Here is a 27,295-nt window from a genome sequence, read left to right on the forward strand (position 1 = left end):
TGAGATGTGCTGCAGTACAACATTGAACGGCTGCCCTCTAGTGTCAGATTGGAGAATAGCCGCAGTCATTTGGTCTATAATATAATATGTATACTGTAATTATGAAAGATCTCCCTCTAGTGTTCACACAGAGTTAGTGAAGAAGACACTACATTACCCAGGGGTCTAGCTGGTCCGTTACAAAATAGGAAGTTGATAAATGGTAAGAAGTTTTTTAGTCTTGTCAATGATCCATCACTGTGAGAGGTATGTATGTATGTATGTATGTATGTATGTAGTTTGAGGAGCTGAGTAACATAGTTTGGTTCTATTTTATACATGTAAAGCTTCATTCATAGATTGCAGTTATCATGTGATTTGTGCAGGCTGCTAGCTGTACCTACAAAGCAAATAGAAACAGGCATGTGCTGTGTAACATTCTGCCATGAAATAGATCTGCAGTGTATTTTTATATTGTATTTATTTGTATAAATGTATAGAAATAAATGGTGCATTGCAATCTCCATACCCGTGGGAATGTTTGGATCCCCACAAGCCTGAGGTTGGGGGAAGTTAGTGGCATTGCGACACTTTATGTCGAAATAGAGGAATTGCCAAAAATACAGTTTTTAAGTCAGCACTATTTGTTCCCAAATGAAATGGCGCAGATTTTGTCACATTCATTGATATATCATATCACTAAGCTAAGGTAATACATGGGCAATCATGGCAAATCGCACCCAGTTATTGTATTATGTGAATAAAACACTGGCAATCGTGGCAACAAATGGGCTACACACTGGCAGTCATTCCGGTAGGAGGGAGACACTTGCAATCCTGACAATATGTGTGCAACAATCATCTAGTAGTCGTAACAAAGGTGACCATATGTGTGCAACAATCATCTAGTGGTAGTAAGAATGGTGACCATATTTCTACAATAATCATCTAGTAGTGGTAGTAAGAATTGTGACCATATTTCTACAATAATCACCTAGTGGTAGTAAGAATTGTGACCATATTTCTACAATAATCACCTAATGGTAGTAAGAATTGTGACCATATTTCTACAATAATCATCTAGTGGTAGTAAGAATGGTGACCATATTTCTACAACCATCATCTAGTGGTAGTAAATAAGGATGAGCTCAGGCGTGTTCGCAACTAGCACGTGCAGAGTCCGCCAGAAAGTTGGCACTGCACAGCGCTAATCACAAGCAGTGAGACATTTCCCAATCTCTGCAGCCATGCATCGGGACAATGTATCACTGCTTGTGATTAGCGCTGTGTAGTGCTGACTTCCTGGCAGGCTCTGCACGTGCTAGTTGTGAAACACGCCTGAGCTCATCCTTAGTAGTAAGAATGGTGACCATATTTCTACAACAATCATCTAGTGCAACCCTGTATCCTGGCCTAGGCCAACAAGGCCCAGGCCTAGGGTAGCACTTTGCAGGGGGGCAGCACGGAAAGAGTCCCCGACGGCTTGCGCTTCACTATTAGTAGGACGTACGACGAGCCGAGATAAATGAAGTTCAATAGCCAGTGCGGCTCTTCTGCTTGATTCTGAGCATGCGTGGCAATTGTGTACACACGATCGGGATTTAGGCAAACAGATTTTGTTGTCGGAAAATTTGAGAACCAGATCTCAAATTTTGTGCGACGGAAATTCCGATGGAAACTGTCCGATGGAGCCTACACACGGTCGGAATTTCCGACAAAAGGCTCCCATCTAACATTTTCCATCGGAAAATCCGACCGTGTGTATGAGGCATTAGAGAACGCATGTGGCTGCAAAAAAAAATTTGACAGTGTCTATATACTGGCCTTTTTTAAGTTTTATCTTCCCAATGAAAAATCTCCCTCTCCTTACAGTCACGCCTTATTAATGTCATCAGTTTTTGGCAGCACCTATATTTGTAAGCAACTATTTTTAAGGATGAAGCAATCAAAGCGCAAAATTAGAACCAAAACAGTGATTAGCACCCAGGGCCATCTTTAATGCAGGGCAAAAGGGGCAGCTGCCCTAGTCCCTGTCATTATTGTGGGGCCCAAAGCAGCTGTCTCTCCAGCCTGGAATGTCTAGAGCAGGGCTGGAGCCAGGATGGGTGGAGGAACATCCGAAACTGATACAGAGAGTTGTGTCTCCTACCTCAGCGTCTCAGGCTGCAAAGGTGGAGGGCAGCCCGACTCCTCTGCTCTGCCTGTTACTCTATTCCTGTTCCAGGACTCAGCCTTCTCTCTCCTACATTGTCCTGGGGGTGGAGAGGCTGGTTGGGCTGCTGAACAATAAAGCTCCGATTAAGAGCTTTTACAGCCATGTGGAGGTTGATCTGGAGACCTTTGTGGAATGGGGGGGGGGGGGGGGGGGGCAGTAGCAATGTAAGAACTAGTTTACTGACAGTGCTTGTCTCCCCTTTTCCAGTCCTGCAGAACATCTCTCCTCTCTTGTGATGATCTGCAAGACAGGGGGAGAGGAGACATGTGTGATGATCTGCAGGGAAAGAGGAGACATGTGTGATGATCTGCAGGGCAGGGAGAGAGGAGAAGTGTGATGATCTGCAGGGCAGGAAGAGAGGAGACATGTGTGATGATCTGCAGCAGGGCAAGGAGAGAAAAGACATGTGTGATGATCTGCAGGGTAGGGGGAGAGGAGACATGTGTGATGATCTGCAGGGGGAGGAGAAATGTGTGATGTTCTGCAGGGCAGGGAGAGAGGAGACATGTGTGATTAACTGCAGCAGGGCAGGGAGAGAGGAGACGTGCGATTTTCTGCAGGACAGGGAGAGAGGAGGCATGTGCGATGATCTGCAGGGGAGAGGAGACACGTGTGATGATCTGCAGGGAGAGAGGAGACTTGTGTGATGATCTGCAGGGTAGGGGGAGAAGAGACGTGTGATGATCTGCAGGGGGAGGAGAAATGTGTGATGTTCTGCAGGGCAGGGAGAGAGGAGGCATGTGTGATGATCTGCAGCAGGGCAGGGAGAGAGGAGACGTGCGATTTTCTGCAGAACAGGGAGAGAGGAGGCATGTGCGATGATCTGCAGGGCAGGGGAGAGGAGACACATGTGATGATCTGCAGGGAGAGAGGAGACTTGTGTGATGATCTGCAGGGTAGGGGGAGAGGAGACTTGTGTGATGATCTGCAGGGTAGGGGGAGAGGAGACGTGTGATGATCTGCAGGTGGAGGAGAAATGTGTGATGTTCTGCAGGGCAGGGAGAGAGAAGACATGTGTGATGATCTGCAGCAGGGCAGGGAGAGAGGAGACATGTGTGATTATCTGCAGGGCAAGGGGAGAGGAGAAATGTGTGGTGATATGCAGGGCAGGGAGAGAGGAGACATATGTAATGATCTGCAGGGCAGGGGGAGAGGAGACATGTGTGATGATCTGCAGGGAAGGGGGAGAGTAGAAATGTGTGATGATCTGCAGGGAGAGAGGAGACATGTGTGATGATCTGCAGGGAGAGAGGGGACATGTGTGATGATCTGCAGGGAGAGAGGAGACATGTGTGATGATCTGCAGGTCAGGGAGAGAGGAGACATGTGTGATGTTCTTCAGAGCTGGGAGAGGGGAGACAGGTGTGATGTTATGCAGGGACACTGAAGACAGTGAGCAGTATTGATATGCTGTAACCTCTAGCAACCAATGGGGGAGCGGTAATGATAAGCAGTAACCTCTAGCAACCAATGGGTGAGCAGTAATGGTGTATAGTAGGGTTGCACCGATACCACTTTCTTAAGACCGAGTACAAGTACCGATACTTTTTTTCAAGTACAAGTACTTGCCGATACTGATTACCAATACTTTTTTTAATGTGATGTGACAGTGGCACTAATATGCAGCACTGATGAGACGTGGGTTGTGTCAGTTGTTTTTTTTTTTGTTTGTTTTTTTTACTCTGGGACTGGAGGAGGACGGAGGGTGGGGGACTGGAGGGGGGCGAAGGGGGAGACCAGAGGAGGATGAGGGGGGGACTGGAGGAGGACGGGGTGGACAGGGACCAGAGGAGCACACAGAGGGGGTCGGAGGGAGCGGAGGAGCACAGAGGAGGATTGATTCATTGATAATTGCTACTACATCCATTGAACCAGATATTAATGTATTAGTTTATCAAAAACAGTGTCAAATATCGTACTAGTTTTATGTTGCCCTCTGTTACTTTCATAATAAAAAATATTACAAAAAATTAAGTTTTATTATTTAGATAGGTGCATTATCTATATCAGTGATCGTTACTTAAGATCTGCCTGACATTTTTCTGCTCATCAGCTGTACATATTGTTAGTGACTCTTCTTCCAATGTGGCTCCGGAAGGTCAAAAGGTTGTGCACCCCTGGTTTAGACAAAAAAAGGAAACAAGTGTGCTGCACCAAATACAGCTCATCACACTGTCCTGCACACAGAGAACAGCAGCAGTCGTTGGCTATGGTTCAAATCTCTTTCAGTGCATTCTTGCTTTAGGAAAAATTGCTAGTAGGGTTGTCCCGATACCGATACTAGTACTCGCACATGCTCCCGATGCCTTAGCCGATACCTGGCTGGGATGGAAGAGACAGGAAGTCAGCGGGCGGAGCGGAGGGCGGAGCTGAGAGCAGAGCAGAGAGTGAGTCCTCCGAGTGCCTCCGAGCAGGTAGTACAGAGTGCAGGGCACAGCTGCATCATCGGATCGGCGACCGTCACATTCGGTAATGGAAGTGACGCTCCGTGTTGCAGTTACACCATCAGTATAACTGAAAATCCCGACGCCCATCTTGGTACACCCTGCACTCGGCCACAGTATGCCAGCAGCAGACATCTTGTTACACCCAGCCCATATAGTTCGGGCTGGGTGTAACAAGATGTTCGCTGCTGCTTTATTGAGGCCGAGTGCAAGGTGTACCAAGATGGGCGTCGCAGAGGCAACATAAAAAAATTAATCCTCTCGTGCCCATAAGTGTCAGCCATCAACCAGTGCTCATCAGTGACATCTGTTAGTGCCATCCATCAGTGCCACTGCCAGCCATCAGTCAGTGCCAGCCATCAGTGTGTGCCACCTATCAGTGCATGCCACCTATCAATGCCCATCAGTGCGTGCCACCTATCAGTGCATGTCACCTATCAGTGCTCATCAGTGCTGCATAATCAGTGCCACCTATTAGTGCTCATCAGTCAGCGCCATCTAGCAGTGCCAGCCATCAGTGTGTGCCACCTATCAGTGCCCATTAGTGTGTGCCACCTATCAGTGCCCATTAGTGCTACATGACATTAAAAAAAAAGTATCGGTAATCGGTATCGGTACTTGTACTCGGTCTTAAAAAAGTGGTATCGGGACAACCCTAATTGCTAGGCAAAATAAGTCTATGGAGAATATGACTCTGTTTCTGTGTTTACAAGTGACAGCACACCTCTCCCTGCAGCTCCACACAGATTGTGCGCTGTGTGGGAAAAACAAGCTGCGGCCATGAGTACCAGAGCTGGGGTCTGAAAGGTGAAGGGTATGTGCAAGTGTAGTATAAGGTGGGAGGGAGGAGGTGAAAAGATAAAGGTAGTAGAGGGGTGTGTGTGCAGAGGCCAGGCTTGAGTGTATAATGATGTAGAGGTCAGAGTTGACTGAGGAAGGGTGCAAAGTGAAATGTGGATGGGGATGCAGATCCAAGGAGCCTTGGAAGAGGGCTAAACCGTGCACTCATGCGTAATGCGCTCTTGAGTCTTTGCACCCTATGCATAACACACTCCTGAACCTTACACCCCATGCATAATGCACTCCTGAACTCTGCACGCTATGTCTAACATACTCCTGAACCCTGCACCCCAATGCCTAACACACTCCTGATCCCTGCACAATGTGCTTAACGCACCCCTGAACCCTGCATCCTATGCACACCATACTCCTGAACCCTGCATGTAACGTACTCCTGAACTCTGCACCCTGTGTGTAATTCATTCCTGGACACTGCACCATGTGCATAGTACACTCCCGAACCCTGCATACTGTGCTTAGTGCACTCCTGAGCCCTGCACCTTCCTTGTGTGTTACGTGCACTCCTGGTTTTATTTACCAGTGCCCCTTTATAGTTTTGCCCACTGTGCACTTACCAGCCACTATTTGGTGGTGCATACAACACGGCCAAGGCCATCTTTAATATTGATTGGACCCTGGGCAAACATTTTCCTGAGTCCCTCCACCCCAAGCAATGTTGCTCTCCACCCCAACATACCAAAAAACTAACAAAAACACATATAGACTTATCTTAAAAAAAACTTTAATAATGTAAACATAAAGATCTGGCTTACACTCGCTGATTACTCCAGGCTCACTGATTGGTTGCTAGAGGTTACTGCACATCATTAACGCTCACTGATTGGTTGCTAGAGGTTACTGCACATTATTACTGCTCACTGGTTGCTGTGGGTCACTGCTTATCATTATCGCTCACTGATTGGTTGCTAGAGGTTACAGCACATTACCACTCACTTGGGGGGGGGGGGGTCAGGGAAGTATTGCAGTGTGTGATGCAACTGTTGAGGTACAGTTGGTTGGGTGGCAGGATGCAGTTTGGGGTGAGAGGCTGAGATTATATCTCCCCTATAATGATAGGGAGTGGGGTTATAGAATGCCAGAAGTGGGGTACAGGAGGGATAAGGATGATGATGACAGGTGGTAGGGTGGTAGGATGCCAGAGGTGGGTTACAGAGGGATGATGGGGATGTTGATGACATGGGTGGGGTGGTAGGAAACTGGCAATGGGGTACAGGGGGGAATAAAGATAATGATGATGATGAGGGGGTAGGGTGGTAGGATGCTAGAGGTGGAGTACAGGGGAATGAAGATGATGTTGATGACAGGGGGCAGGGTGGTTGGATGTCAGAGGTGGGGTACATGGGGGGGGGTGATGATGATGGGGAGTGGGGTGGTAGGAAGATGGCAGTGGGGTACAGGGGGAATGAAGATGACAGGGGGTGGGATGGTAGGAATCTTGCAGTGGAGTACCAGGAGGGATGAAGATGAGGATGATGATAACAGGGGGTGGGGTGGCAGGATACCAGTGGTGGGGTACAGAGGGATGATGGGAATGCTGATGACAGTGGGTGGGGTGGTAGAATTTCAGCAGTGGGGTATAAGGGGGATGATTGTGACAGTGGATAGGGTGGTAGGCAGCTGACAGAGGGGTACAGGAGGGTGAAGATGAGAATGATGATGACAAGAGGTAGGGTGGTAGGATATCAGAGGTGGGGTACAGGGGGTAATGGGGATGTTGATGACAGGGGGCAGGGTGGTAGATTGCAAGAGGTGGGGTATGGGGGGGGGATATTGGGATGTTGATGACAGGGGGTGGAATGGTAGGAAGCTGGAAGAGGGCAGTGCTCAGGTGGTCAGTCTGCCCGTGGTCGGGAAAACTAGTTGCAAGCACCGCAAGCTCAAGGGGCAGCTGCTTTGGACCCCACAACAATGATTGGGCCCAGGGCAGCTTCCCCTTTTGCCCCCTGTTAAAGACAACCCTGAACACGAACACGCCACATCGCTACTCCCATGGTGGGGGAATCGGTGGGGTCCATGAGTTCCTTAACCTATTATCTGACAGAAAAAAGTCCTGTGGTGGCCTGTCCCACCTCTACCAAACAACTGAACTTCCTCCATCAACTCATCCTCACACAGTTATCTTCTCTATCACTTGCCCCATCCCTTTTAGATTGTAAGTTTACATTACCAGGGCCCTCCTTACCCTCTTGTTTTGAATTGTATTATAGCTGTACTGTCTCCCTTTATATTGTAAATTGCTGCACAACTGTTGGGGCTACAGTCAGGTCCATAAATATTGGGACATTGACACAATTCTAATCTTTTTGACTCTATACACCACCTCAATGCATTTGAAATGAAACAAACAAGATGTGCTTTAACTGCAGACTTTCAGCTTTAATTTGTAATTGACATAACATAACATAACAAGAGTTTAGGTATGACTTTGTATTATATGGTTTTGATAAATCTAAAGGAAAATTATACAAGAAAATTGTATAATGTGTAGCCAGCTTTACGCTACCCTCTCCCCAGATTGACAATGCTGCTGTCCAAAGGAGTAGATGTTTCTTCCCCATCCGGAGTGGAGACACCCTTATAAAGGAAGTACGTTGCTGGCTGGATCACCTGGTAAAAATAAAGGGAAAAAATGCCTAAAAAAAAAAAAATACTAATGCAGACAGCACATCTAAGGATTGGTAAGCTGCAATATATTTTTTTTTTTTTTTGGGGGGGGGGTTAATACTGCTTTAAACACCTAACCCACCCAAAGGTGACAATTATTTAAAAATAAGCAAAAAGTCAGAATTTTACTACTTGCATTACTAAATTATCTTAGTAAATTAAAAAAAAAAAATAAGAAAAACTCTTCTAAATTTTGTGTAAAAGTGGAAGCAGTATTTTCCCTCACTTACCTTGTTAGGGTGCTTTACACAGCAACGCAAATTCTTTTTAGGAATATAGATTTTAAGTGATCCAATTTTCTTAGAGACCAGCTTAAATGGCAAAACCACTAAACCCAACCCACATCTGCAAACCCTATCATGGTATTTTCTATACATAACATACACTTGGTCCCAAAATAAATTGATCCATAAAAAACTATAAATAATCTTCACTATTTTGTTTGCAAAACTGAGATGTGCTGCAGTACAACATTGAACGGCTGCCCTCTAGTGTCAGATTGGAGAATAGCCGCAGTCATTTGGTCTATAATATAATATGTATACTGTAATCATGAAAGATCTCCCTCTAGTGTTCACACAGAGTTAGTGAAGAAGACACTACATTACCCAGGGGTCTAGCTGGTCCGTTACAAAATAGGAAGTTGATAAATGGTAAGAAGTTTTTTAGTCTTGTCAATGATCCATCACTGTGAGAGGTATGTATGTATGTATGTATGTATGTATGTAGTTTGAGGAGCTGAGTAACATAGTTTGGTTCTATTTTATACATGTAACGCTTCATTCATAGATTGCAGTTATCATGTGATTTGTGCAGGCTGCTAGCTGTACCTACAAAGCAAATAGAAACAGGCATGTGCTGTGTAACATTCTGCCATGAAATAGATCTGCAGTGTATTTTTATATTGTATTTATTTGTATAAATGTATAGAAATAAATGGTGCATTGCAATCTCCATACCCGTGGGAATGTTTGGATCCCCACAAGCCTGAGGTTGGGGGAAGTTAGTGGCATTGCGACACTTTATGTCGAAATAGAGGAATTGCCAAAAATACAGTTTTTAAGTCAGCACTATTTGTTTCCAAATGAAATGGCGCAGATTTTGTCACATTCATTGATATATCATATCACTAAGCTAAGGTAATACATGGGCAATCATGGCAAATCGCACCCAGTTGTTGTATTATGTGAATAAAACACTGGCAATCGTGGCAACAAATGGGCTACACATTGGCAGTCATTCTGGTAGGTGGGAGACACTTGCAATCCTGACAATATGTGTGCAACAATCATCTAGTAGTCGTAACAATGGTGACAATATGTGTGCAACAATCATCTAGTGGTAGTAAGAATTGTGACCATATTTCTACAATAATCATCTAGTTGTAGTAAGAATTGTGACCATATTTCTACAATAATCATCTAGTAGTGGTAGTAAGAATTGTGACCATATTTCTACAATAATCATCTAGTGGTAGTAAGAATGGTGACCATATTTCTACAACCATCATCTAGTGGTAGTAAATAAGGATGAGCTCAGGCGTGTTCGCAACTAGCACGTGCAGAGTCCGCCAGAAAGTCGGCACTGCACAGCGCTATTCACAAGCAGTGAGACATTTCCCGATCTCTGCAGCCATGCATCGGGACAATGTATGACTGCTTGTGATTAGCGCTGTGTAGTGCCGACTTCCTGGCAGGCTCTGCACGTGCTAGTTGCGAAACACGCCTGAGCTCATCCTTAGTAGTAAGAATGGTGACCATATTTCTACAACAATCATCTAGTGCAACCCTGTATCCTGGCCTAGGCTAGCACTTTGCAGGGGGGCAGTACGGAAAGAGTCCCCGACGGCTTGCGCTATACTATTAGTGTAGCGCCAGTCTTATGGGGCAGACTGAGCTGAGAGGCAAATTAGTCTAGCACCACCTTCCTCACTGTGCTATATGTTTTCTGCTGCACCATTGGCATGGTTATAGCTTCTGAGTCCTCTCTATAAAATTATCTGAAATTTGTGCTTAAAGTAGAACTATAGGCAACACTTTTTTTTCCCATTTTGGATAGAGTAAGGGAGGGTTATAACCCCTGTCAGTTTATTTTTACCATTCCTGTCCCATTGCAGAGATTTCTCTTCACTTCCTGTTCCATAGCCAAACAGGAAATGAGAGGAAATCTGTCATGCTGGAAGTCCCATCCACGACCCATTTTCAATGCACTGGCTGAGGGAAGGAGGTTCTCACCCAAGATTTGACGGTACTTGGCCCCATCCATCGTCCCTTTGATGTGGAGAAGTTGTCCTGTCCCCTTAGCAAAAAAACCCCCCCAAAGCATAATGTTTCCACCTCCATGTTTGATAGTGGGGATGGTGTTCTTGGGGTCATAGGCAGCATTCCTCCTCCTCCAAACACTGGCGAGTTGAGTTGATGCCAAAGAGCTTGATTTTGATCTCTAAAAACATATGTATCTGTCACTAGATACACACACAATCCACATCAACCGCAGTGAATTGAATAATACTGTTTGTGCTGTAATGAAAATATACCAAATACATAATATGTAATAAAAATATACAAATATATAAAATAAAAGTGAAGAGTGATATTAAGATCAAAAAAGTTCTTAGTGCAGGTGTGATAGATGAATTTGTGATGTTTGATTGTCCCAATCCATTGAAAAGATCAGAGCAAACAGTTAGTTGAAACCAACATTAAAGCTGACACATAGATCTTCAAAAATGCCACAAATCTTGCGATGATATATAGATTCCGTCACCCAAGAGGAAAAAACACCTGAAGATAATAGATATCTGCTTACCATATACCAATGACTCCTTTAACTAAAAAGAGAGTCATTAGCGCTTGTACAGGATTGTGCCTGTTCACATGAAGGCTGGAAGGCTGGATGGTACTTTAGGCATAGATCCCTCCCGTCCCATTCATTCAGGATAGGAAATATGAGAAACACAAAAGGGAATCTCCATAGCGTAAAACCGTTTAATGTATAAAATAAAGAACAATAAAATAGCCAAATGGCCTCTTACATTGATCGGTGCCTACCCGGCACTGGGACTGCTTGCATGTCAGGGTGAATGGTGTCAGAAACCCTTCGCATCACATCGCACATGCGGCGTGCGTTCCACCCCGTGCGTCTAGCTAGCCAGATGATCCGGAAGTAGGTGGGACGATTCTAGACATGTGACCACGTACCGCTCCACCACTACTTATTTGATTGTTTCATTCAAAATTAGGGGAGCAGCTTGCATTTGTGATTTTTTGTGTTTTTGTTTTTTGTTTTTTGGTTTGTTTTTTATAACTATTAATTTTTCATAATTTTTTTATATTTACTACTATCACGGGCGCGAAAGTATTGTTTACCTATTGATTTTGATCTCATCTGACCACAACACTTTCACCCAAATCTCCTCTGAATCATTCAGATGTTCATTAGCAAACTTCAGATGGGCCTGTACATGTGCTTTCTTGAGCAGGGGGACCTTTGCGGGCAGTGCAGGATCCCAGTCCTTCACGGTGTAGTGTGTTACCAATTGTTTTCTTGGTGACTTTGGTCCCAGCTGCCTTGAGATCATTGCCAAGATTCTCCTGTGTAGTTCTGGGCTGATTCCTCACCGTCCTCATGGTCATTGAAACTCCACGAAGTGAGATCTTGCATGGAGCCCCAGATTGAGGGAGATTGACTGTTATTTTGTGTTTCTTCCGTTTGCGAACAATCGCACCAACTATTGTCACCCTCTCACCAAGCTGCTTGGCAATGTTCTTGTAGCCCATTCCAGCCTTGTGTAGGTCTACAATCTTGTCCCCGACATCCTTGGACAGCTCTTTGGTGTTGGCCGTGGTGGAAATATTGTAATCTAATTGCCTCTGTGGACAGGTGTCTTTTATACAGGTAACAAGCTGAGATTAGGAGCATTCCCTTTAAGAGAGTGCTCTTAATCCCAGTTCGTTACCTGTATAGAAGACACCTGGGAGCCAAAAATCTTGCTGATTGATAGGGGATCAAATACTTATTTCACTCAAAAAAATGCAAATCAATTTATTGCGTTTGTTGTTGTTGTTGTTCTGTCTCTCACTGTTAAAAATTAAAATCTACCAATAAAATTATAGACTGATTATTTCTTTGTCAGTGGGCAAATGTACAAAATCAGCACAGGATCAAGTACTTTTTCCCTCACAGTAATGGTGGTAATTATAGTGACAATATGTGGACAACAAACATATAGTGGTGGTAGCAATAAGGACAGTGTGGTCAACAAACATCTAGTGTTGGTGACAATCCTGTGGGCAACAAACATCTAGTGGTGGTAAGAACAGAGATTGTGTAGACCAGTGGTCATCAACTCCTGTCCTCAGGGCCCACTAACAGGCCAGGTTTGCAAGATAACAGAAAAACATCACAGGTGATATCATTTGCTGCTCAGTGATTGCAGTATTCTAGTCTGCATTTCCCCAAGGTAATACATAAAACCTGGCCTGTTAGTGGGCCCCAAGGGCAGGGTTGATGACCACTGGTGTAGACAACAAACCTCAATTGGTGGAAACAATGGTGACAATATGTGGGCAACAAACATCTAGTAGTGGTAACAATGGTGGCAATATGTTGGCAACAAACATCTAGTGGAAGTAAAGCAGATAACATATGGGCATATATAACTCTCTGGACCTGTCCTTGAGACTAAAGCTGACCATAGACAGTAGTATACTTATCTCCTCTGTGCAATGATATTGTACAGAACAGTCCCTTACCACCTCTTCTGGAGCCCCCCTGACATCTCTGTTGGCTTCTTCTTCTGGTGCCCCCTCAGCAAGCCCTGTGCTGAGGGGGCAGCCGTGCTCCCAAGCTGGGCTGTGTGCGTCCATAGACACACGTAGGGATGGGTTCAGGCATATTTGGATCGTTGTCCTAACCCAACTAAGCAATCCCGCCAGGTAACCCTCACTGCACACCGCCAATCATAGGCAGTGAGGCATTTCCTGGCCCATAGCTGCACATACACAAGCTGCCTACAATTGGCGGTGTGCAGTGACAGCTTCCTAACAGTATTGCTCAGGTGGGTTGGGACTACAATCAGAACACACCTGAGCTCATCCCAAGACACACTCAGTGCTGCTCAGCCATGCCCCCACTTTTTCCTCACAGGATTTGAGTGACAGCAGCCGGAGCCTATGGCTCCTCCTGCTCTCAGAATATCTTGTGAGACGAGGAAGAGGGAGCAGTGGTGTTGCAGACAGAACAGCGCTGGACTGGTGGAGGAGTCTGGTAAGTTTTTTAGGGACAGAGGGAGGGGAATGAGTAGTGAGTGGGGGGGTTTACCAGTTTGACCACGCTACAATTTACATCAGTGTCCTACATACCACTTAAGCCTAGTACACTGTACTAGTTTTTTTTTTTCGTTCAACCCAGCGGAGCCACTGTACTGTACTGTATATTGGATCCACTGTACTAACAATCTGATGTTAGTACAGCGATCTCCCCTGCTGTTCTATTGACATTTCTCCCCCTCGCCAGAACACCTCCGGTCAGCGCTCTCAGCCATTGGCTGAAAGCGATGATTGGGAGTGGGTCAGCAGACCTTTTTTGGTTATGCCCCTTTGACAGAACCTGGCTGTTTGGACCAGCTGCAGTACACACGGTCCAAATATTGGACGGTTTCTATTGAATCGCCCGCCAATGCCGCCAGACATTCGGTCTGTGTGTATTAGGCTTTAGGTTTATTGATTTACAAAAGTTCCCAGGGTGACAAAGCATAGGCAATAAAATACAAGGACGATCACTGCAGCCTAGTCTATCTTATCTGCACCTCGGATGATGCAAAATGTGATCTCCTTATCCATTTTGCCACAGCAATCTTAAAAAAAAGCAAGAAAATGTATGTTCTGCTATTAGCAGTTCATTTAGAAAAAAAATAATACTTTAAATTACTTATGATGTGTTTTCTGAAAGAAAGATGATGAAAAGCTTCCAGTTCCTGAAAGTTGCCCATGTATTCTAGTGTTGGGGCGACCATACACAGGCAGATCTGTCAACGTTGTTAGTTTTGGAGTGATAAGTCTGTTGTTGGGATAGCACATTGCTGACACACGCTACATTGTTTTGCTTCTAGGAAACTATACTGCGAGGGTATGGCCCATTGCTGGCCTCCACTGAAAATGCTGGTTCCCTGGCTGGCACTGACCTCAAAAACTATTCAGATTAAGAGGTCTGGCTTTACTCCACACTGATTTTCTAATCTACACACTTATTCCAGGGCAGTGACTCAGAAAGTAATTTATTATTTAAAGCTTAAAGCAACCAGGAAGCTTGTATTCTATGAAGAAGGTTTTCAGTGGCAGCCTCCGTTTATTTTTTAGTGCTGGTTTCCATTAGGGCCAGTTCACTCCAGGAATCGCACAGGAACACAATTGCGTTCTTGTGTGATTCCTGTGCGATTTGAGTGCAGTGTGTTTTTCAGCCCATTTATTTGAATGGGTTGGAAATCACACTGCACTGCACCAAAAGTAGTACATGCACTAATTTAAAAAAAAATGCACTGCAACCAGAACTGCATGGTACCTCTGTATCACGCGATCCGGTGCAGGCAAAAGTTGCATCGTTAGCATTGCAATGACGCCTACTGCAGATCACAACTGCAGTACATTTTGAACGCGGTGTGGGAATTGCACACAGAACATGCATTTCCCGCACTGCATTGTGGTGTCAACTGCCCCTTTATCACACACAGCTTCGCTAAGAAACTGATGCACTTTTTGTGGACTACTTAACAAGCGGTTCTCCAACTTATTGATGAACACGTGAATGGATCAAGAAACCTATTAGTAGAGAACCGTGATCCATCTACTTGTCCACCAATATGTTGTAAAACCTCTTGTTAGGTAGTCCTTTTTCACAGATAATAAGCCCCTTAGTGATTTTGGATATAAGTGGTCTTAACTGAACTAGAAAATGTACATGTCACTTATATGTTATATTAATATGCAGATATGCAGTAGCAGTTTCTTAAATTTACACCATCTTCTTTTTACAGAAATAATTGTGTACCTTATACTTTGGCAACTGAAGAATGAAGCTTGGCATGCTATATTTTGGTACAACCAGCATCCTGGTTACATCTGTGTTTTTACTATGTGTCCAAGATTGTCTGGGGCAGGACTATCCCTTCATGAATCCTTCACTGCCGTGGGATACACGAGTAAAAGATTTGATTACCAGGCTTAGCCTTGATGAGATGGTACTTCAGGTAATTTATTTTGTTTATTATACCCTTTACATACGTACTTGACTTAATGTTAACATAGCTACTTTTGTTGGTATTATACCCTTTACATACGTACTTGATTTAATGTTAACATAGCTATTTTTGTTGGTATTATACCCTTTACATACGTACTTGACTTAAAGTTCACATAGCTATTTTTGTTGGTATTATACCCTTTACATACCTACTTGACTTAATGTTAACATAGCTACTTTTGTTGGTATTATACCCTTTACATACGTACTTGACTTAATGCTTACATAGCTACTTTAGTTGGTAGTGGGAACAGGCTACAAGTTAGCTTTAGCTTCTAGGATAGCTCATTGTTAAAGTGGACCTTTATTTCAATGTTACAATTTAAAAAGTGATCCTATATCCAGGAAGAAAATTAACAGGGTGTATAGCAGGCAGCCTAAGGTTTCCCTTTCCCCAAAAGACATGGAAAGTTCTCAGGACGGATGCCAGCCTATTTGGTTAGGGAGAGTCCTGGATACAGTGCAGGGGACTTGGCCGTTGGAGGAAACCTGACTTCCTATAGCATACTGGAATTCGGTTGTCGCTTCAACGCTGGACGTCTAAGCTGCGAGGACGTGCTACCAGACCAGCTGGAGAATGCCACAGCAGTGGCCTACATAAACTGCCCAGGAGGCACCAGAACATGCACAGCTCAAGTAGACTTTAGACTGACTTGGGTGGATGACCATCTACATCGCAGGCGTGGAAATTGGCAGGCATACTTTCAGCTGTCAGCGTCTGTTCCAAGCCATTTGCCACGGGTGGGGGTGCACCAGATATGGACCTTCTGGTGTCCAGATTCAGCATAGGACAGATTTTTTTGCCAGATCCAGAAACCCTCAGATCTTCACCGTGGATGTTTTGGTGACCTTTTGGGATCAGATCAATTCGATCTATGTTTTTCCTTCTCAACAGCTTCTCCCTCATCTGCTCCACAGGATCAAGATGGGGGGCATTCCGGTGATTCTTATTGCACCGAAGTGGCTCAGACCTTTGGCGATCTCTCAGTGGGCTCTTCCATCGGGACCTTCTGTTCCAAGGGCTGGTCCACCATCCTACTTTTTTGTCGCTGGTATTAACGGCATGGCTGTTGAAACCCAGGTCCTGAGGATCAACCCTACCATCCTGAAAGCTGAGAAGTCAACTTCTCGCTTTTAATGCAGGGTTAGGGTTGTATAGGAGATGTCCCTGGTTTATTTTTACCAGTGTCTAATCTCATGAAGTTAGCCGCATATAATCCATGGTTATGACTAAGGATCTGTGTTTCTTGGATTTAAATGGTAAGTCTAAAATCCTATTTTTAAAGATATATATTTTTTTTTTAATTGGGGAAATATGAACGGTTGCATATAAAATCCTGTTGTGTACAGAGCTTAATATCTCAAGTTGAAATTTACATATATAAAATAAATCACTCATCATACTGCCTCCTCTCCAAATTACAGTATACTGTTATGCTACTTTTGCTGTGAGGTCTGTTTATTAAAAATGCTATAACAACTCACATTAAAGTACATATCTAGTCAAATCCAAATCTGCATAGTGCCCCCATCATGCCGATGATGGAAAACCACGACTGCTGAAGGTGCGCACAGGGCTGAAGGAGAAGTTCCAGGACCCCTGTGGGTATAGGAGGGAAGTGATGTAAGCTTGGGGGCGGACCGCCTATACATCTGCTCGAGTCCTGTGAGCACCTCCAGCGGCCGTGGTTTTCTATTATCGGCGGGATGGGGACAGATTTGGACTTGACTAGATATGTACTTTAATGTGAGTTGTTATAACCTTTTTAACAAACTGGCCATTGCTGCACTAGATGGCGCTTCACTTTCTATACTGGGTTCACACACACAGGAGCGATGGGGAAATCGCATACGATTCGGACAGAAATCGCAGCGCATTTATGCTCAAATTGCATGAGATTCTTTGCAGTGCGATTTGTGCCCATTCATTTTGTATGGACGCAAATCACACCACAAAGTATTCGTTTTGGTATTGTAGCATTTTCACGAGTACTTATGAAAATACTCGGTATCAAGTATTATAGATTGGGGTGGTTGCCACTTGTTTGTACAGTTGGTTGAATTTGATGTGGGAACGCACTGGATGCCTTCAGCTGCCATTGTGCTCTTCCTGATCATCTCATGTCTCCCTGTGCCTTTAAGGAGGAGTCAGCTCCCTCCAGGCAAACCTGCCTTTTAATCTATCCAGTGCTATATGTGCTCCAACTTGGTGGCTCCAAAAACTATTGAGTTTGGCCGCAGTATACAGAGGAGCCTTAATCTAGGCACTGCGGCTTACGCATATATTTGCAAGTGTGTGCAAAAGAAACTCTCTGTTTTTAACGTGAATTGTTAGAAAAGGGACAAATTGTTGTTTTTTTTCCAGGCTAGATAGTAAGTGTGCTGGGAATTTTTTTTTTTTTTGATGTGCAGGGGGGGTGTCAACGCAAATCTTGGCCATTGGAGCAAAAGCAGGCTGTGCTCCCAGCACGGCCAGAAAATTGACAACGCTGGGGAGGATGTGCACTTATGCCTAGTGTAGTCAGTTTAAAATAAGAAAGCTGGGGGACTGGCAGGATCACCAGGTATTTCACACAAAGGAAGCAATGCAAAGAGAACAGGATACTTTTTAACACAAGTACACGGTACAGCAGACACATATCAGGAATATGAAGAGTTGGGGTAACAAACACTTTAAAACTATGCAATTACTATGTTACTGACTATAGCAGCCAGTAAACCATTTTTCCTTGACTGGCCGGTATACTTTTCTGGATAGAGAGTAGAGTGCTTTTCACTATTTAATGAAAAAACTGCCATACGTGTGCCATGAACACAACATTATAGTGATTAACCATACCACATTGTAGGAATAGCTTATACTGCTCATAATAGTTAGAAAATGTTCCAGTTGTTACTGATAAAGTTGTCTTGAATCTCAGATGGCAAGAGGAGGTGCACTGAAAAATGGTCCAGCTCCAGCCATCCCTCGCTTGGGTGTGAAACCCTATTCCTGGAACACGGAGTGTCTGAGAGGGGATGTCCAAGCCCCGGGCTGGGCTACTTCTTATCCACAGGCTTTGGGACTGGCTGCATCATTCAGGTATTTTTATTATATACAATGTGTATATGTATTGTGTGTGGGTGTATACAGTATATAATATGTATATACTCACCGGTCACTTTGTTATGTACACCTGTTCAATTGCTTGTTAACACAAATTGCGAATCAGCCAATGACATGGCTGCAACTCAATGCATTTAGGCATCTAGACGTGGTGAAGACTATTTGCTGAAGTTCAAACTGAACATCAGAATGGAGAAGAAAGGGGATTTAAGTGACTTTGAACGTGGCATGGTTGTGTTGGTGCCAGATCGGCTGGTCTGAGCATTTCAAAAACTGCCCATCTACTGGGATTTTCACACACCACCACCTTTAGGGTTTACAGAGATTGGTCCAAAAAAGAGAAAATATCCAGCGAGCGGCAGTTATGTGGATGAAAATGGCTTGTTGATGTCAGCGGTCAGAGGAGAATGAGTAGACTAGTTCGAGGTGATAGAAAGGCAACAGTAACTCATATAACCACTTGTTACAACCAAGGTAAGAATACCATCTCTGAACGCACAATACATCGAGCATTGAAGCAGAAGCAGGCTACAGCAGCAGAAGACCACACCGGGTGCCACTCCTGTCAGCTAAGAACAGGAAACTGAGGCTACAATTCACACAGGCTCACCAAAATTGGACAATAGAAGATTGAAAAAACGTTGTTAGGTCTGATGAGTCTCGATTTCAGCTGCGATATTCAGATGGTAGGGTCAGAATTTGGTGTAAACAACATGAAAGCATTTTTTTACTTAATGTGAATAACCTTAATTTGTTTTATATAAAGTGTCTTTCTATGACTTGTGGCACCGCTATAATCCTACAGAATACCCTGTTTCTCCATATTCATTCAATAGGAATGAGGTGACGGATATACAGTATCTCGCAAAAGTGAGTACCCCCTCACATTTTTGTAAATATTTTATTCCATCTTTTCATGTGACAGCACTGAAGAAATTACTTTTCTACAATATAAAGTAGTGAGAGTACAGCTTGTATAACAGTGTAAATTTGCTGTCCCCTCTAAATAATTCAACACACAGCCATTAATGTCTAAACTGCTGGCAACGAAAGTGAGTACACCCCTAAGTGAAAATGACCAAATTTGGCCCAAAGTGTCAATATTCTGTGTGGCCACCATTATTTAGCAGCACTGCCTCAACCCTCTTGGGCATGGAATTCACCGGAGCTTCACAGGTTGCCACTGGAGTCCTCTTCAACTCCTCCATGATGACATCACAGAGCTGGTGGATTTTAGCAACCTTGCGCTCCTCCATCTTCCATTTGAGGATGCCCCACAGATGCTCAATAGGGTTTAGGTCTGGAGACATGCTTGGTCAGTCCATCACCTTTACCTTCAGCTTGTTTGGCAAGGCAGTTGTCGTCTTTGAGGTGTGTTTGGGTCATTATCATGTTGGAATACTGCCCTGCGGCCCAGTCTCCAAAGGGAGGGGATCATACTCTGCTTCAGTATGTCACAGCACATGTTGGCATTCATGGTTCCCTCAATGAACTGTAGCTCCCCAGTGCCGGCAGCACTCATGCAGCCCCAGACCATGACACTCCCACCACCATGCTTGACTGTAGGCAAGACACACTTGTTTTTGTACTCCTCACCTGGTTGCTGCCACATACGCTTGACACCCTCTGAACCAAATAAGTTTATGTTAGTCTCATCAGACCACAAGACTTGGTTCTAGTAATCCATGTCTTTAGTCTGCTTATCTTCAGCAATCTGTTTTCAGGCTTTCTTGTGCATCATCTTTAGAAGAGGCTTTCTTCTGGGACAACAGCCATGCAGACCAATTTGATGCAGTGTGCGGCGTATGGTCTGAGCACTGACAGGCTGACCCCTCACCCCTTCAACCTCTGCAGCAATGCTGGCAGCACTCCTACGTCCATTTCCCAAAGACAACCTCTGATTATGAAGCTGGGCACATACATGTATGGTATTGGCCACCGTGCTACAGCTCAGTTTCAGGGTCTTGGCAATCTTCTTATAGCCTAGGCCCTCTCTATGTAGAGCAACAATTCTTTTTTTCAGATCCTCAGAGAGTTCTTTGCCATGTGGTGCCATGTTGAACTTCCAGTGACCAGTATGAGAGAGTGAGAGCGATAACACCAAATATAACACACCTGCTCCCCATTCACACCTGAGACCTTTGTAACACTAACGAGTCACATGACACTGGGGAGATAAAATGGCTAATTGGACCCAATTTGGACATTTTAACTTAGGGGTGTTCTCACTTTTGTTGCCAGCGGTTTAGACATTAATAGCTGTGTGTTGAGTTATTTTGAGGGGACAGCAAATTTACATTGTTATACAAGCTGTACACTCACTACTTTTCCTTTTAGCAAAGTGTCATTTCTTCAGTGTTGTCACATGAAAAGATATAATAAAACAGTGGTCTCCAGCCTTTTTGGCACAGAGGACCGGTGTTGTGGAATAAAAGCGTGCCAAGGCCCGGGTGGGTTTTATGCGGCTTTTTGTTGGGGAAATGGCTGGTGTTAGTGCTTCAATCATCACAGCACCATGGCTGATATGGTGTCAGGATGATTGGAGCACATTATTTCTGTCATTACATGTGGTTTGCCACCTGCTATCAGATGTAGTTTGCCATGTCACCTGCCACCAGATGTGGATTGTTGCTTGCCACATCGCCTGCCACCAGATGTGGTTTGCCACCTGATGTGGTTTGCCATCTGCCACCAGATGTGGTTTGCCACCTGCCACCAGATTCGATTTGTCACCTGCCACAAAATGAGGTTTGTCACTTGCCGTGGTGGCAGCACATGCCAGTGAGGAAGAACAGTGGTGATGCGGGGCCGGCGGTGAGAGATGAGCTCATCTCTCTGCTGTCCTGCCTCACCTCCAGTAGTGTAGTGGCCCCACTGTGTGGGCGGAAGAGCGGTGTTCCGGGCGGGCGGTGAGCGATAATCTCATCTCTTTGCTCCCCTGCCTCACCGCAGTGTAGTGGCCCCGCTGTGTGGGCGGAAGAGCGATGTTCTGGGCGGGCGGTGAGCGATGATCTCATCTCTCTGCTCCCCCACCTCACCGCAGTGTAGCGGCCCCACTGTGTGGGCGGAAGAGCTGTGTTATGGCAGTCGGTGAGAGATGTCATCTCCCTGCTTGCCCGCCGTCGCACTTAAGACAGTGCAGCCTTCGCGGCCCGGCTGCAAACAAGCCACGGCCTAGGAGTGGGCCGTGGCCTGGGGGTTGGGAAACCCTGTAATAAGATATTTTCAAAAATGTGAGGGGTGTACTCACTTTTGTGAGATACTGTAACAATGTCACCCAATCGGTAGCCAAGCAAGCATGGATCCATCCTGCCTTGTATTAACAGTTCAGGCTGGTGGTGGTGTAGGGGATATTTTCTTGGCACACTTTGGGCCCCTTAGTACCAATTGAGCATTGTTTAAAGGTACAGGGGCACACTGAACACCCAGCACATAGCACTATGGCATCAAAGATGTCAGGTAAGATAAGGGTTTTACAATCACATTAACCGTTTCAGCCCCGGAAGATTTTACTTTTTTCCTGACCAGAGCACTTTTTGCGATTTGGCACTGCGTTGCTTTAACTGACAATTGTGCGGTCGTGCAATGTTGCACCCAAACAAAATTGACATTCTTTTTTTCCCACAAATAGAGCTTTCTTTTGCTGGTATTTGATCACCTCTGTGGTTTTTATTTTTTGCGCTATAAACAAAAGAAGAGCGACAATTTTGAAAAAAACGCAGTTTTTTAACTTTTTGCTATAATAAATATGCCCCAAAAATATATGAAAAAAACTATTTTTTTCCTCAGTTTAGGCCAATATGTATTCTCCTAGATATTTTTGGTAAAAAAAAAATCGCAATAAGCGTATATTGATTGGTTTGCACAAAAGTTATAGCGTCTACAAAAAAGGTCATAGTTTTATGGAATTTTTATTATTAATTTTTTTTTTACTAGTAATGGCGGTGATCTGCTATTCTTTATCGTAAATTGCGACATTATGGCTTCGGACAATTTTGACACATTTTTGGGACCATTGGCATTTATACAGCGATCAGTGCTATAAAAATGCATTGATTACTGTAAAAATGTCAATGGCAGGGAAGGGGTTAACACTAGGGGTCGATCAAAGGGGTTAATTGTGTTCCCTAGTGTGTGTGTTCTAACTGAAGGGGTGAGGGGACTGTGTAGGGGATGATGACAGCTCACTGTTCATACAGATTTGAACAGACGATCTGTCTCTTCTCCCCTCAGAGAACTGAAAACTGTGTGTTTACACACACAGATCCCGGTTCTCGGTGTGTCCCGAGCGGTCGCGATCACCGCCGGGCACTTGCATCGGCTTCGTGGGCGAGCAGGGGGGGCGCGCGCGGCTCTAGTGGCCACAGGGCGCCATTTCGCCCAGCCGTGCCATTCTGCCGCAATACAAGTGTGGCGGCTGGTCGGCAAGTGGTTAAAGGGGTTGTTGAGATAAAAAGCCTTCTGTGTGCAGTAGCCCCCCTAATACTTACCTGAGCCCCATCTCTATTAAGCGATGTACACGAGTGCTTTGTCAGTCCGGGACTCTAGGCGCCATTGGCTCCCGCTGCTGTCAATCAAACTCAGCCAATCAGGACAGAGAGGGAGCAGGGCCAAATCGCAGCTCCATGTCTGAATGGATACACAGAGCTGCAGCTTGGCTCAGGTGCCCCCACAGCAAGCTGCTTGCTGTGGGGGCGCTCAACAGGAGGGAGGGGCCAGGAGCTCCAGCCAGAGACCCGAGAAGAGGAGGATCTAGGCTGCCCTGTGCAAAATCACTGCAAAGAGCAGGTAAGTATAACATGTTTGTTATTTTAATAGAAAAAAAAAAACGAGACTTTAGTATCACTTTAAGGTAAACGTGTCTGTACGCTTAGGCCTCATACACACGGACGTTTTAACAGCGGCTTTCTTGAGCTTTTTTTGCTGTTTAATAACGCCACTCCATGTTATTCAATGGGCTTATACACACCATGTCGTTTTTAAGTTCCAAAAAAAACCAAGGACCAGTGTGTTCTGAGGCTCCAGCGCTAGAGCTGTTTTGACGCTGACGCCCAAAAAAAGCTCAAAAACGCGCATTAGCGATATACGGACGTTTTTTAGCGTCAGCGTTTTTAAGCTGTAAAAATGTTTGGGTCATTTGGAAGTGAAAAATAGCAGAGGGATGTTTTTTTTTTTTTTTTTAAACGCGCATTAGCGTTAATGCTTACAAACGACATTAAGAGTGCACTGGCGCCAAATCAAAACGCTAATAAAATCACGTTTTTAACGCTGCTTTTTTTCCAGGCGTTGTTACTAGCTTTACAGCCCGTTTTTTTTTTTTTTTTTTTCTTTTAAACGTCTGTGTGTATGAGGCCTTAAAACTATTATTTATGTTTTGGTAATTAAACTTACAATTTTTATATTATTTTGGGAACTTTGTTGTTCAAATGTCTGCACATGAGGTCCTGTATTTGCAGACCTGCTGTGGTCATTATAAGGGGTTCTCACTGTTGCTTTTGAACTTTATAATGACTGAAATTATAGAGAATGCAACAGGAGGATTTGGAATAAGTCAGTGAGAACACACAAAACTGCTGGATGATCTAAAATTGTAGCAAATAAATCTCACTTTTGAAGTGTCCTAGACGTGTAAGAAGCTACATGCTTCACCTTTAACTATGGACAGATGCTTTTATATTTTTTCATAAATATATTTCAATGGATGGGAAAATCGCACATACAATCTACACTGCGATTTTAAGGTATCAAGGTGAGCACAACTGGACTAGGTGATTCTGCAGGTCCCTATGTGTGGCTGTCATAGATTTGTTATACCTGTCTCAGGGTGTGACAAACATGAGGAGTTGCGATGTGTAGTACAACTGGAACTAGAAATGCTTGGTATGGATTTAGCACATAGTAGAGCTGCATGATTCTGGATAAAATAAGAATCACAATTTTTTTGCTTAGAATAAAGATCCCGATTCTTGGAGTAACATCATCTTTCACATTATACAAAAATATTGGGCTAACTTTACTGTTTCGTTTTTTTTTTAAATTAATTGAAGTGTATTTTTTTCCCAAAAAATTGCATTTAAAAGACTGCTGCCAAATACAATGTGACATAAAAATATTGCAACGACCGCCATTTTATTCTCTATGGTCTCTGCTAAAAAATATATATATATAATGTTTGGGGGGTTCTAAGTAATTTTCTAGCAAAACATTCAGATTTTTAACTTGTAAGCAACAAGTGTCAGAAAAAGGCTTATGCCGCGTACACACGGTCGGACTTTCTATCCTACTTGGTCCGGCACACTTTCCGACGGACTTTGTCCGCCAGGTGCGCCGGACTTTAAAACGGACGGACTTGCCCACACACGCCCGGACTTTCTGGCAGGCTAAGTCCACCCGTCTTTCCGACGGACTTTCGCCGGAGTTCCGGCGGACTTTCAGAATGAACGGACTTGCCCACACACGGACAAGTCCGTTCATTTTGAACGTGACTCAGGTGCGACGGGACTAGAAAAGGATGTCAATCTTGCCGCTTTTATCGGCGAGATTGACACCTTGCGAGCCCCGTCGCGGGGCATACCAGGCCCTTAGGTCTGGTATGGATTATAAAGGGAACCCCCTACGCCGAAAAAACGGCGTGGGGTCCCCCCTAAAATCCATACCAGACCCCGATCCGAGCACGCAGCCTGGCCGGTCAGGAAAGGGGGTGGGGACGAGCGAGCGCCCCCCCCCCTCCTGAACCGTACCAGGCCGCATGCCCTCAACATGGGGGGTGGGTGCTTTGGGGGAGGGGGGCGCCCTGCGGGGCCCCCCCACCCCAAAGCACCTTGTCCCCATGTTGATGAGGACAAGGGCCTCTTCCCGACAACCCTGGCCGTTGGTTGTCGGGGTCTGCGGGCGGGGGCTTATCGGAATCTGGGAGCCCCCTTTAATAAGGGGGCCCCCAGATCCCGGCCCCCCACCCTATGTGAATGAGTATGGGGTACATGGTACCCCTACCCATTCACCTAGGGAAAAAGTGTAAGTAATAAAACACACTACACAGGTTTTTAAAATATTTTATTAAACAGCTCCGGGGGGGGGGGGGATCTTCCTCCGGCTTCGGGGGTCTTCTTCCGGCTTCGGGGGTCCCTCCGCTTCATCTTCTCCCGGCGTCCGGTTGGTTCTTCTCCGCTCTCTTCTCCCGGTGTTCCTGTTCTTCGGCCGGCTCCTCTGCTGTCTTCAAGTAGCTCTCTTGCCAGCAGAGGTCCGGACTTCTGGGCTTCTGGGCTTCTGGGCTTCTCTTCCCCAGATGTTGACACGACGCTCTCTCCTGCTGGACTGCTCTCCGAAGGCTGCGTTGTGACTTATATAGGTGGAGACCCCGCCCCCTTTTGATGTCACAGTCCCTGGGCATGCTGGGACTGTGACGTTTTAGGGGGCGTGGTCACTGGGTGATGTTGACCACGCCCCCTAAAACGTCACAGTCCCAGCATGCCCAGGGACTGTGACATCAAAAGGGGGCGGGGTCTCCGCCTATATAAGTCACAACGCAGCCCTCGGAGAGCAGTCCAGCAGGAGAGAGCGTCGTGTCAACATCTGGGGAAGAGAAGCCCAGAAGCCCAGAAGCCCAGAAGTCCGGACCTCTGCTGGCAAGAGAGCTACTTGAAGACAGCAGAGGAGCCGGCCGAAGAACAGGAACACCGGGAGAAGAGAGCGGAGAAGAACCAACCGGACGCCGGGAGAAGATGAAGCGGAGGGACCCCCGAAGCCGGAAGAAGACCCCCGAAGCCGGAGGAAGATCCCCCCCCCCCGGAGCTGTTTAATAAAATATTTTAAAAACCTGTGTAGTGTGTTTTATTACTTACACTTTTTCCCTAGGTGAATGGGTAGGGGTACCATGTACCCCATACTCATTCACATAGGGTGGGGGGCCGGGATCTGGGGGCCCCCTTATTAAAGGGGGCTCCCAGATTCCGATAAGCCCCCGCCCGCAGACCCCGACAACCAACGGCCAGGGTTGTCGGGAAGAGGCCCTTGTCCTCATCAACATGGGGACAAGGTGCTTTGGGGTGGGGGGGCCCCGCAGGGCGCCCCCCTCCCCCAAAGCACCCACCCCCCATGTTGAGGGCATGCGGCCTGGTACGGTTCAGGAGGGGGGGGGGGGCGCTCGCTCGTCCCCACCCCCTTTCCTGACTGGCCAGGCTGCGTGCTCGGATCGGGGTCTGGTATGGATTTTAGGGGGGACCCCACGCCGTTTTTTCGGCGTAGGGGGTTCCCTTTATAATCCATACCAGACCTAAGGGCCTGGCATGCACCGCGCTCACCGCAATAGGAAAATTTGTTTTTCCTATTGCAGAGAGCGCGAGATGCAATACCCTGCCCTCGCGTCGCATCTGGTCCGTCGGACCAGCCTACACACGAGCGGGCTTTCCGTCGGACCAGCACACACACGAGCGGACTTTCCGCCCGAAACTGAGTCCTACGGAAAGATTTAAAACTTGTTTCAAATCTAGGTCCGGCGGGCTTTTGGGAAGAAGTCCGCCGGAAAAGTCCGCCGCCGCCCACACACGGGCGGATTGTCCGGCACACTCTGGTCCGCCGGACCAAGTATGCCGGAAAGTCCGACCGTGTGTACGCGGCATTAGTCTTTAAGTGGTTAAACTGATTTCATTTGCAGACTGAAGTTCATCCCTTTGATCTCTAAAAGAACCAAATGATACAATATTTCTTTTTATCTCTCAGTGCTGAGCA

At 45.6% G+C, this 27,295-nt stretch overlaps 1 protein-coding gene across 3 annotated transcripts in view; it reads left to right on the forward strand.

Annotated features, from left to right (window-relative positions):
- The first annotated feature begins 8,732 nt into the window (after positions 1 to 8,732).
- LOC141128363 (uncharacterized) overlaps positions 8,733 to 27,295 on the forward strand; it is an 84,574-nt gene continuing 66,011 nt past the window's right edge. The window contains exons 1-3 of one of the 3 annotated variants that reach the window (XM_073615609.1): positions 8,733 to 8,816; positions 15,197 to 15,409; positions 18,384 to 18,544. In XM_073615609.1, coding sequence (XP_073471710.1) covers positions 15,233 to 15,409; positions 18,384 to 18,544 — 338 coding nt within the window. In that variant the 5' untranslated portion in view covers positions 8,733 to 8,816; positions 15,197 to 15,232. Of the gene's footprint in view, positions 8,861 to 13,389; positions 13,432 to 15,196; positions 15,410 to 18,383; positions 18,545 to 27,295 lie in introns of those variants that run through there. The other 2 variants (XM_073615608.1, XM_073615610.1) reach the window with 2 other exon arrangements.

The sequence above is a fragment of the Aquarana catesbeiana genome, linkage group LG02, assembly GCF_042186555.1.
Source record: "Aquarana catesbeiana isolate 2022-GZ linkage group LG02, ASM4218655v1, whole genome shotgun sequence".
Classification (NCBI taxonomy): Eukaryota; Metazoa; Chordata; class Amphibia; order Anura; family Ranidae; genus Aquarana; species Aquarana catesbeiana.